At 41.8% G+C, this 12,709-nt stretch overlaps 1 protein-coding gene across 1 annotated transcript; it reads right to left on the reverse strand.

The window, feature by feature from the left end:
- Window positions 1–1,497, reverse strand: LOC103721302 (dof zinc finger protein 4-like). Its single transcript, XM_008811455.4, has one exon. It carries the CDS (start codon window positions 1,088–1,090, stop codon window positions 200–202), a length of 891 nt encoding a protein of 296 aa, XP_008809677.1. The 5' UTR covers window positions 1,091–1,497; the 3' UTR covers window positions 1–199.
- Between the last annotated feature and the right edge of the window lie 11,212 nt (window positions 1,498–12,709).

The following is a 12,709-nucleotide window of genomic DNA, read 5'->3' on the forward strand; positions in this document are numbered from 1 at the left end:
TGATTTAGAGGAAAAACAAATAACTTGTTGCATTTTGTTCTATATTTCTATAATTTTGAAAACAACCTAATAAAGAAAAAAGTTAAAGAAAAAACAAACACATCCATAATAAAAAGACACACACATCCTTTCTCTCTCTCTTTTTTGTTAAATAAGATCATCCGTTTTTTAATAATTATGGGGGTTAACAAGGAATTAATTACGGAAGATAGAGAGAGGGATCGGCGTCCCCCCAGTGGCTCTGGTTCCAGTACGCACCCGGATCGACGGCGCTGGTGAGATCGAAGAGGGAAGGGGGCATCGATGCCGGCCACTCCAGCCCGGTGTGGCCGTTGCCACCTCCCGATCGCCCCTGGAACAGTGGTAGATCCACGGGGACCGTCTGATCCATGATTCCCGGCATCCTGATGTCTTGCGCCACCGTGAACGCTGCCTTCGGCGGCGATTGCTGAGGACCGAGCGGCAGCGGATCGGAGAAGGTGAACCCGAGGGCCGATGGTGAAGTGGCGGCGGCGGGCAACAGTCCCGTGAAGCTGCTTGCCCCCACCGCTTCCGGGAAGATCTCCGGTGCCTGGTGGCCAAGGGTGTCCAACCCCACCAGCTGCGGCGGCGGATGGAAGGGAGGGTTGGGCAGGGAGGTCTGGGAGGAGGCGAAGAGGGTAGAGTCGGGGAAGGAGGCGGAGGGGGTGGTGGAGACGGAGGTGGAGGCCTCGATGGTGGGGGCGGTGAGGCTGCAGTTGTCGCTGCTGGATAGGGAGGCGGCGGATCGGTGGCTGTCTCTATCGCCGCCAGCAGAGGAGGAGGACGAGGAGGAGCGCTTAGTTTTCCGGCAGCTCCCGCCGACGGGGACGTTGCGGAGGACGCCACCCTTGGTCCAGTAGCGACGGCAGGCCCTGCAGTAGTGCCGGGGCTGGGAGAGGTTGTAGTTGTTGTAGTAGCAGAATTTGGTGTTGGTGGAGTCGCACCGCGGGCACTTGATCGGCGGTTGCTGGGCCGCCGCCGCGGCCGGGTACCCTCCCGGCCGCCTGGGGTCCTCCCCGCCGCCGAAGATGCGGCCCGCGACTCCCGGTATCGACCGGAAATCCTGCATTAGCCTTCTGGAGGAGAGCAGTCGCCTGGGTGGGGAGTCGGGTCACAGTCCCCGTCAGGTGTTCCAGAAGCCCCTAGAAACTTCTACGGTTTCTTTCGGCTTCCCCTTAGGCGAAGGCGTTCCCATTTATCTCCGCCGGCCACGACTCTCTCTCTCTATCTCTCGGGGAGGCGCAACTTCTTAGCCTACATCAGCCATAGCAAATATCTCCTGCAGCCTCGAAAGGAAATTACGAAGCCCCCCCACTAGTCACATAAATTGACCGAAATAGATCAGAGTAACACCACCGATATTGCGCCCCCTAGCACGTGATAGGCTGGGAAAATGGAAATTTTAAGTGCAATTGATACTTGTATAACCCAAATTTTAAGGGAAAATTTAAGGGCACCTCATACATGAGACGGAGGCTAAGGTTGAGCGCATCATTTTTTTTAAATACTTGGCCATAGTGATTGATTGAACACGGAAGAAAGAATGAAGGAAAAATAGGAGTTCCCTGCTATACGACATCTGCTCTAATCTATGCTAGCGTAGAGTGGGTAGCTGTTGTAAAAAAAAATTACGAATCCTAGATGTTATATTCTGAAGTACCAGAATAAGTTCGATTATTAGTATTTTTTTATTTAAATATATTTGCTCGACCTTGTGAGAAAAAGAAAAAAAAAAAGAAAAGAAGCACAACCGAAAATACTATTTAAGTTCTACAAAACAGTAGGAGATGCAAGCTGTGAGGCCTGGGGCCAAGGTGTATCTCTGGGGACTGCCATGTAACATCACTGGATGTCTTCTTTCTTAGGCTGGCCAAGAGGGGAGCGGTTGGGGATAAAGAGAGGCGCGACGCGGGACGTACGTCCGCGGCCTGGCCGGGCGGTTGGTCCGAAAGCGACACCTGAGCGGGGCTAACCTTATCCTCGTGGTCCTCCGGTGCCCACGCTGCGCTCTCCAATTCGCCCGTCACCCAATCATTACTCGCAGCCCTCGTACTACCGATACATACCACCTCGCACAAAGAACGATGATGACGAGAATTTCCATAATTTAGGCTTTACATGTACATCTAACGTGTGATAGCCGGGGGATAATGATTTACCGAGGCCACTGTAATTTTAGATATGACCATCAAAAACTACTTTCTCAATGCTTGAAACAATAAATATATGGATCCAAAAATTGCTTTATTTTGACCTGGACGAAATACTAGAGAAATCTAAGGTGATCAAAATATCCGAGAAATTCATATAGTAACTAATAAAGAACAAGAACGGTTGTTCATTATTAGAAGAATTAATTTTAATATCTAGAACTAAGAAACTTGGTAAAAGAAAAAAAAAATCCCATGGAATTATCTGTGTAAAATATATCGATTCCAAAATCAAGGTTAAGATCATAACTAAAAGTGATAAATAGTGCTATCATTAGTACATAGGTCTTTGTCGTGGCGTAGATGCATGCTATCTAAATCCTTCTCCTACCGTAATAAATTTGCCGGATCAAGAACCCATAAAGCCGTTCGTGTCGAGGAAGATAACGTATCGAAATGGGGTGCGATGGAGGAAGTCAAGAGCTAAACCTGTTTGGCTTCATTGGGATGAAAGCGTGCCCCATGCGTGCATGTCTGCAAGAAAAATTATTGGTTGGACTAGAAGTACCATTAACATGATTGAAAAAAAAAAGGCATGATATACATGTATTTGTCAGTATTATTTTATGAATGAACTAGTTTACCAACTCAACACCGAACTTGATGGGATAAAAATTTCACTCTATAGAGAGGATACAGCTGATCCGTAAGTATGGGTCTATTTCAAATGTGTCCCCCCGTTCCAAATGACTATTCTACGTCACATGATTGCAAAAAAACTTCTCACGCAATTTAACAACCAAAAAGAATTTCCTTCCCTTCCATGCTTCTTCTCCCTCCTAAAAAACTTATTTATATATTTTAAAAATTTTGCATTCTGGATGCATTATTATATATATCCTTGTAATATGGCATGACTCGGTGAGGTTAGACATATATTGTCATTATACATACATTTTGGGACGTACCTTGATTGATGAGCTCTTTCTCCCCTTTGTTTTTTTTATTTTTTATTTTACTACGTTTTTGCTAACCAACCTTCCTTTATTTATTATTTTCTATACTCCCATACTAGCGAAGATGTAATTGTTGGTAGGCATCACTTTCCATTTCATCACACATCCCTCTCTTTCACCCCACCTGGTCATTTAATCCATAGAAACCATTGTCAAAATGAAGTTGCAAGAAGGCATATATAAGTAGGAAATTGAAAAGAAACAATAATTGAGTGGAAACTAGGACCATAAGAATCATAAGTATTAAAATAACAGAGATTTGTGAACCGGGGCTTATCCTGATGATCACACCTCTTTGCTGAGCAACCAAAGATTACTTCCTCTTTAAATGATTACTTGACCTATATACCTCTATAATTACATCAGGGATTCTTATTATTGTTTTTTCACCCTCTTACAAGAGGATAACTAGATTGGTTCCCTATTGTTGTGAAAGGTAATCTAAGTATTATTGATAAAATTTAGGGTTGGTTCTAATGTGGCTTAGTCTCTCCCATGTTTGTCTACAAGTAACATAGCAGCAGCTTCCATCCAAGTTGCAGCGCTTTTTTTTCGGAGGTACAATTTGAAGAAAAGTCCAGATTCCAATTTTCCTAATATGCTAAATGCAGCCTAAACCAACTAGTAGAGCTATTAGTCTCTTATTGGTTCTCCCGACACATGACGGAAAACATAGACAGATAGATCGATGGGTGGATAGATAGACATACCGCATAACCTATATTGCCCATAGGGACTTAAATGACATGATTATGTGCAGAAAAGACCCAACTTAGAGCTCGTTAGATTGAGGTTCGGATTTGTATTAGAGGGTAAGTAAGGAAGTAAGACTATTGACAATGTTAACAATATCCTATATGAAAAGTAGGATTTTTTGCATGAATACCCTTCTAACTATCGAATTTTGCATGAATACCTTTTCAAAATTGATATTTGCATGTATACCCTCGTAAAACACTTGTTTTGTCATTCTACTCTTTTTTATTTTTGTTTTTGCATATATATCCGTGCTATCTAACGATGTTAAGAAATTAACGATTTCAAATTAAAATGACTAAAATACCCTTAATGAATAGACATGCAAATAGATCGTGATCCTGATAGCAGGAGAAGAAGACACGGACAATAACGTAATTTTAATATTTTATTTTATTTTTAATTAATATAAATATAATTTTTTTAACACCGTTAGAACGACCGTTATATTACGGGCATTTGTATAGTAACAGAGTTTTATGAAAGTATACATGCAAATATCAATTTTAAAAGAATATTCATGCAAAATTTGATATTTAGAAGGGTATTCATGCAAAAAATTTTAAACAATACGAGGAGGGTTTTGAACAAGCTAAGCTTGTGTTGCCTGAAGGTAATCGACAATAACAATATGTTTCCACTAGGATTGTTGGATGACCATTAGGCTTGTATATGGCACTAACTAGTGTTATCGGGATTGGTGGTTGGTCATCATCAACTTATTTAACCGAGTTTGGAGCGTAGAGAAACACACTGCATGGCAGAAGGTTGACGTGTCCCTCACGATAAGGTATTTTGTACTCCTCTTCAGATAGCCACAGAATGTGGAGCTGCGGATATAAATTTTGATGCGCCATTTGGCCAGTTTCTATCATCCCATTTGACTCATCCCCCGGGGCTGCTCGCATGGTGCCAGAGCCCCTCAGCCAGCATCTAACAAAACAAACCACAAAAATGTTTGGTTCGCTGAAAGCATTTTTCCTCGTAAAAATATAATTCTTGAAAAATAGATTTCTAGAAAGAGTATACCTAGAAAAGTATTTTTGGCATGTTTGGTTGATCATGGAAAAGTGACAGATTTCCAGAATACTTATGTTTGGTTGACCATCTACTTTCCTGAAAAAAATATATATAATTCCTATTATACTCTTAATAAAAATTAGATTTTTAATACCTCTTTAATACTTCTTTAATGTTGAAAGACTTTTTTTGAAAAAAAAATAAAAATAGAGTGATTTCCGCCTCATGGGAAAGTAACTTTTCCATTTTTCTCATGGGAAAGACTTTTCCATGAAATATGGGAATCATATTTCCGTGGGAATACAACTTTCTCATCTCTCTACTTTGAAAACTCCAACCAAACAAGAGGCATCTCATTTCTTTCCCGTTGACCATACTTTCCCTCCTTCTTTTCCCGCGAACCAAATGAACCCTAAATTTCTCCCATGTCAATATCTAAACACTAGATGTAGCAAAGATTTATTGATTATCTACAGTCAAACCACTCGTTTCTCAAAAAAGTGATGCAAAAAAAATTGGCTCAAATTAATTATATCAGTATATATAATCTAACTTTATGTGAGGACCCGTGCGGGCGTGTGTTTAGTCCCACATCGGTTATTCGCTGGGTAGATCTTGGGTACTTATACAGGATCAAGGAACCCAAATAATACCTTCCGGCTAGCCATTTTGGGTGAGGTCCTGGGTTGTTACAAAATGGTATCAGAGCGGACCCGGCTCATAACCTATGTGGACTAGGGGACACTGCAGCACGGATCTATTGGGGCTGACCACGGGCCAATCGTGGTGTCTGTGATTAGATTTGAATAGATATGAACCCTTAGCCTGACGAGGACGTCAGGGCTTGAACGGGGAGAGTATGTGAGGACCCGTGCGGGCGTGTGTTTAGTCCCACATCGGTTATTCGCTGGGTAGATCTTGGGTACTTATACAGGATCAAGGAACCCAAATAATACCTTCCGGCTAGCCATTTTGGGTGAGGTCCTGGGTTGTTACACTTTATTGATCTTAAAATCGATTACAAATATTTAAAATCAAAGGTCTCTACTATTGATCATGATTTATATCACTGAGAAAACATTTATGTCACTAAAAATGCCTGGAAATTAGAAATTACATATTTTAGTGATCTCCAATATTGGTACAAATCAATGTAAAAAGTAAAGGATTAAAATGATAAGAGAACATCTTTTGTCATGATTGAAATGTTAAAATTTATTGATTTTCATTCTGTACCTGTTGTAATGTATATAGATAAGATCAATTGAATAGGTGATGTATGTAGATTATACACCACTAAAATGTATAGATTCTTTGATTTTGAGACATTTTTAATGATATAGATTATGATCAACAGTATCGATCTTCGATTTGAATGTTCTATTATTAATTTTAGAATCAAGAGGAATAGATAACTTCTTCTCCGGATCCAAACCTCCCAGTCCTCGCTAATGCGACAAAGACACGACATGCAGAATTAAGATCAGATTCAGTCAATTAAATTCCTCAATTTAGGAAGTATAATGTGTACATACTGAGTCGCAATTCGGGCCAAATGCAAAATACCAATCAAATGATTAATCTTTCACGGAATTGTTGTGATCATGGGGCATCCGATTTCATTGTTGTTGCATCATGACAGCATTGTGCTTTCCCCCTTAATTGGCTCACATACTGATCTGAGTGATGACATTAACTATAAGAAAGGTTTAAAAACAAGGGACTGACAACTAATGTAGCCTTTTGTCTCTGACGACCATCCTGATAGATTTTTCAGTTACCAAAGATCAGTTCATTCAAAGAAATGTGGGGCTGTTTAGCTGCAACTAAGAGGCAACAAGTCACTTCATCAGGATAGATAGTCACCACTAAGACATAGGATGAGAATCTAAATTAAGCACAAGATGATACCCCAATGATATTATAATTCTACAACCTACTCGGGCGATGCGACATCGGTAATCTTGATTCAAGTACAATGATTTTAGTATCTGATAAACAACCAACCTTGAAGGGCATATTTTAGGATGCAATCCATTTGATGATATTTTGAGCATTAAGAGAAGGAAATAGTATGCATTACCTGAAAGCTGTTTGAGCATGATGATTAACTACCCCGGAGTGTGCACTCACTCCCACTGGTGAGACAAACTGTTTGACAGAAACATTGTGCTGGGAGGAAGATATAGAAAGAAGTGCAATGAAAAGAATTCAGTTGGATAAGGCACTTCCAAGAAGCTTTCTTAAAAATAGTGATTTCCTCTTTTATAGGTGCAGAAGGACTCTTGAAAATTCTATCCTCAGATTACAATACTCAACTCAAATGTGATATAAAATTGCACTTCTCAATCACCTTTAATCAAGAATCCACATTCAAAAAAATGAAGTGTAGAACGAGAGCTTTGAGAGAAGGAAAGTATAAACTGGAAAGTCACAATAGGAAAGCAAGTTGTTAGTCTCGGTTTCTTATGTTCCGATAAATTTATAAGAGTCCAAAGATTGCATATGTCCGAAGTGATGCAACTTTTTGGAGTCTGAACATTGCGTACGTTCCTTTTTAGAAAAGATGCAACACTATCGAATTTTTTACTACAGTAATGTTCTTTCTTATACTGGACCTGTTATTCATTTGCTTGCTTCAGTAGTTCTCTTTCCTACTGGGCTTAGATTAGTCAGTACTCGTCAGCAGGAGCATAGCTTGATTAAATCATGTAAAGAGGGAACAAGTAATAAGAATTCAATTTTATGTGCTCTTTCTTTATATAATTCCACCATCATGTGCTAAATCTTGTAATCAAAGGTTTTCTTGGCCAACACCGTGGTTCCGAAGACGACCCTGCTAAGGGGCGAGCGACTGCTGCGATGTTTCCTGTGGGGGTCTTACGGTGGAGGCCGCGGAGTGCACTTGGTGGCTTGGGAGCATGTCTGCCGGCCCACTAGCATGGGCGGTCTCGGAGTGCAGTCCCTACTGGAGCGGCGCGAGGTTCTCATTGCTCGGCATGCAGCTCGTTTCCTGCTAGAGCCACACGGGCTGTGGAGTCAGGTGATGGCGGCCAGATATGGCCATGAGGTCTCAGAGGCGGCATGGAGAGGGCGGCGAGTCTCCTTCATGTGGCGTGAGATTGGGAGGTACTTGCCGTTGGTGTCGGCGAACACCAGGTGGCTGATTGGCGATGGGCGGAGTATTGATGTGACTGCGGACCCATGGGTGGACACCGTCCCACTGAGGTGTTGGCCGACCATGATCGATGTTGAGGCAGTGGAGGGATTGCGGGTCTCCGATCTTCTTGCCCCAGGAGACTCAGCATGGGATGATGATAGGCTGCGACAGTTGTTCGGAGGACACCTAGCTGAGAGGATCCGGTCCCTTCCAGTGCCAGGTTGTGGGGGTGCTGATGTCAGGGTTTGGGGTACCTCTTGCCGGTCCAGTGTCAGACTGGGAGACTTTGCCAGGGTTATCCAGCAGGAGCATGAGTCGGGCCAGGATTACACTTGGATCTGGAGGTCCGGACTTCACCCGAGGGCGGCACTCTTCCTTTGGAAGGTGGCATGGGATCGCCTTCCGACGAGGGCAGTGCTGAGTAGGCGCGGTTGGGGGATCCCTGCGGAGTGCGGGACATGCAGCGTGGAGGAGTCGGTCGACCACGTGCTCTTCCAGTGTACGTGGGCGAGGTCGGCATGGTTGTGGGCAGGGTTCCCGCAGGGGGTTTGGTGTGGGAGGCTTCAGTTTTTACGGATGATGCAGCAGTGGCTGGCCCGGCCGCAGATATGTCAGGAGGCTATTCGAGCGACCTGCACAGCACATCAGATCTGGCTGGCGAGGAACGCCCGCACCCTTGGTGAGCGCAGGGTGTCACCGAGGTTCGTTGCAGAGCTCGCACGAGTACAGGCATTGGAGTTCAGCCCCTCTTCAGATAGACCTCTGACAGCTCGGGACACCTGGGGTTCCTTCCCTGCTTCGGCAGCTCCTCAGCTGGTGTTCTTCACCTGGGAGCCCCCACCCCCGAGTTTCCTCAAGGTCAACTTCGACGGATCGGTCCTGGATGGAGGTTCGCGAGGTGGTGCGGGTTTTGTGATACGGGACCCGCACTCCAGAGTGGTGGCAGCAGGTGGCTGTCAGTTGTTCGGCACATCAGTTCCCGGGGCAGAGCTACGAGCTGCCTGGGCAGGTATTCGATGTGCGAGGCAGGTACTGCAGGCTGGATCGATTGTCTTGGAGGGCGACTCGGCTACAGTCATCAGCTGGATCCGGGCGGGGCTGAGGGGTGAGGGCTTAGACCACCCCTTGGTTCGGGATATTGGGATGATGTGTGGGGTTGGGGTGGCCATTCAGGCCAAGCATGTATTCAGAGAAGCCAATGGGGCAGCTGACTGGGTGGCTGCCTTCGCGGCTCATCATTCAGGGTACACCTTTTGGTTGGGGGAGGGAGAGTTGCCACTGGCTCTCCGTGAGCTAGTGTTTTTTGACTTTATTGGGTGTATTCGTACACGTACTGTATGAGAACCCGTTTTCAGCAAAAAAAAAAAAAAAAAAAAAAAAAAAAAAAGGAGGTTTTCTTGGCTGAGGCTTATCAATGGTTACCTTCAAAAGTTCTAAACACATTACAAGTTTCCTTTCATCATTTTTTCCATGCAAAATTTATTTGTTGCACTCGGAGACATATATACTTGTCCATAACTGTAAGTTCAGTTCTTCATTCAAATAAATGGCAATTGGGGTACGAAAGCCTCCTTGGGCTTATTGGGAGCAATCTCCCAACTTTTCTCTAGTTCGGTTTCAGGAAATTCCAGTGAGAAAATGCCGGAGAAACATCATCTATCTCTGCCAATTTCAGATTCGGATGCCTCTGCTTCTTCTCGTTCAGAGTTAAAGACCAACATCTCATGGATTTTCTAAAGAATTCAAAACCTTGATTATAATACAAAAATGTGTGATTCAAACCCACAAAGCAAACACACATAATAAAATTCTAAGTTCACTAACTTTTAGAGCCCATGTTTCAAATATTTATTCATTGGTTATGAACCAGAACAGCAAATCAGTAAAAGCACATGAACTGTATTGAGGAAATTATGACGCAAGACCTTAGGAAAATCTTCAAAGAGGATATTAGAAAGGATACACTCAGGCTAGGAAGCAGATGCATAGATTAAGTTTCCTCTCTTGATGATAGATGCATAGGTTAAGTTTCACAATCGGAAGGGAGAACAGTTGAATCCTCTCGGTCCTAGAAAAAGAGAACCAGTTTGGAAGCTCAGAAGACCCCAAAATGACCAGGTTAGCAGATGAATCTTATATCTTATTCTTTGAGTCATCAAGACAAATGAATTTGCATGGCTGTGTAACAATACATACTAATAAACCCTGTTAATGAAACCAACTTGTAATTTTAATAGAATTGTTTTCCTGCATGAAACCTGTTATGGTTAGGTTAATATATACATCATGTACCTACTATTGTATGTCTGTGACTCCTTTTGGAGAAGGGACTCCTTTTGGTGGGGCGGTTAACTGCTAAACTTTTACGGCACGTGATATTAACCCTTTTCGGGGGTTTATGTGTAAAACATTTTGGATTCATTTGGTTTGCAGGAAAAAAAAATTCTCACTGAATTTTTTTTTCTGAAAAGTTAATTCCTGAAAATATAATGCCCGGAAAAAATTTTTTGGCCTATTTAGTTGACCATATAAAATTGGTACATTCCAAAGTGGCATATATTTGATTGAGTATGAAAAATTGTATGAAATATCTATTATACCTTTAATAAAGATATAGATTTTATCAATGAATTTTGATGGGTTAAGAATAGTTTTGAAAAAAAAAAAATCTCAATTTCTAATCTGAATGAAAGCAGCTTTTTCATGTTTCCCATAAGTTTTTATTTTTTATGAAACATAAAAACCTTATTTCTATGGAAATACTACTTTTTCATCACTTTTTTTTTAAAAAAACTCTAACCAAATAAAAAGTTTTTCTTTCTTTTTCTATTAACCATATACTTTTTCTCTTCTTTTTCCGCGAACCAAATAAGTTCTTTGTATTTCGTATTTGACCTAATCCCGGCATTGCAGATGCCGGGACTTGTTGACACTTTTATCCCCTGGATTATGTAGATGTTGCCATTAAGATAGAGTTTGCAAAAATTCGACTGCTCGACCAGGCTCAAACTTTTAGATGGAATATAGCAAATTAAATTTTCACTCTATGCTGTTGAGGTGGAGCTTTTATCAAGGAAGAATAAAATGATGCTAATGATGAAATTTTATATAAAAATCTAGGTTGATTTGAGCAATTGATTCAATTTAACATTTCAACATATTCACCACCCATCTAAATTGCATCAAGAGCTATGCTACAGTAATGTAATCCAAGTGAACCATGGCTCCACCTTCTTGATACTATGAATCATTATAATGTAGAAACATTTCTTGGGTTCTATTTGATCACAGCCTTCTTTTCTTTTCTTTTTTTCCTTTTTTTTGGGCAAAAAGACGACATACCACTTATATTAGTTTACAGCATAGAAACTAGAAATATTACGCCAAACAAGTTGCATGTTTTCATATATCTATCATGAAAACTACTCCTTATATTGGCGCAATGCAACCATTGCAATATCGAATAATTCTAAAAAAGATTAATTATATCAAAAACTCTGAGCTGTTTAGACGTTTTCAATTTCCTCCTGGGCTTCAATTTAGTACAATTATGTGATCAAAATTTCAAATTTTTTTTTTAATTCTGACCCTAGCTATTAATTTCATTTGGCTTCTGTGACAAAATGGTCACGTGCTATCATGCGACTTACTAAAAATTGTTGATCAATCTTTTCCTTAGGTAATGTAGAAGAAAAGTCCGAAATTCCTTCTTCCCTCTTTTTTTCCCTTTTCAACTAGGATTTCACTTTCCAATTTGATCCCTCCTTCTCATCCTGTAAGAGGAGATCCATGATGGCCACAAGGCGAGCAGGAAGAGTGAGAAAGAGAGAGAAGAGTTGGAAGAAAAATATGACACTTATAACAGTCTAACCTAGACCATCTCCAAGGCCACAATCTAGCCTTTAATACTATCACTATCCTTATAAGTCAGTAAGAATTAAAAAGAAGGAAAGGATAAGCAAAAGATTAATTTTTATAGTATCCTTGATCCCTACAAACTGAAATGCTTCTTCCTTTCTCATCCCAAAGGACCCAAACATGAACAATAGAATCAAAAAATCAAGAAACAAAAAAAACAAAAGCAGAGAAATATGACAACGGTTCCAATCTGTTACCTAGGGGCTCTTGAAAGCTAACTCTTTTTTTTTTGACTTGACAATTTGTATGACAATATTCAGATCATAGGAAACAGTAACTCGATACAAACATTTTGAAATTCCAACAAAGGCTACCAGTAAATTTAATACTTGTTGCTGGAAATTGGACCCGGGGGCGACCGTCGGCCGAAAGGGGAGGCTCCGCCGCCTGAGTGGTGGGTGGCAGTCCGTCGGCGGGTGGCGCCTTCCTGGAGACCTACAAGAAGCCGGTGGCCGGGTTCTCCGGCGCCGGCCCTCCGATGCCTAAGTCAGAACAGGGGCAATATGTGGAGAAAAATGGACGAGAGAGAGGAAGAGAGAGAGGATTCCAGTCGGAGAAAAGCCCCCCTTTTGAGTGGAGAAATACTCCTTTTATGGGGAGGGCTAGTTCACCTGTGATGTGACAGAATCTGTCGTACGATCAATCTTTTAATGCCCTATCATGAAAGT

Source organism: Phoenix dactylifera, chromosome 7 (assembly GCF_009389715.1).
Source record: "Phoenix dactylifera cultivar Barhee BC4 chromosome 7, palm_55x_up_171113_PBpolish2nd_filt_p, whole genome shotgun sequence".
Classification (NCBI taxonomy): Eukaryota; Viridiplantae; Streptophyta; class Magnoliopsida; order Arecales; family Arecaceae; genus Phoenix; species Phoenix dactylifera.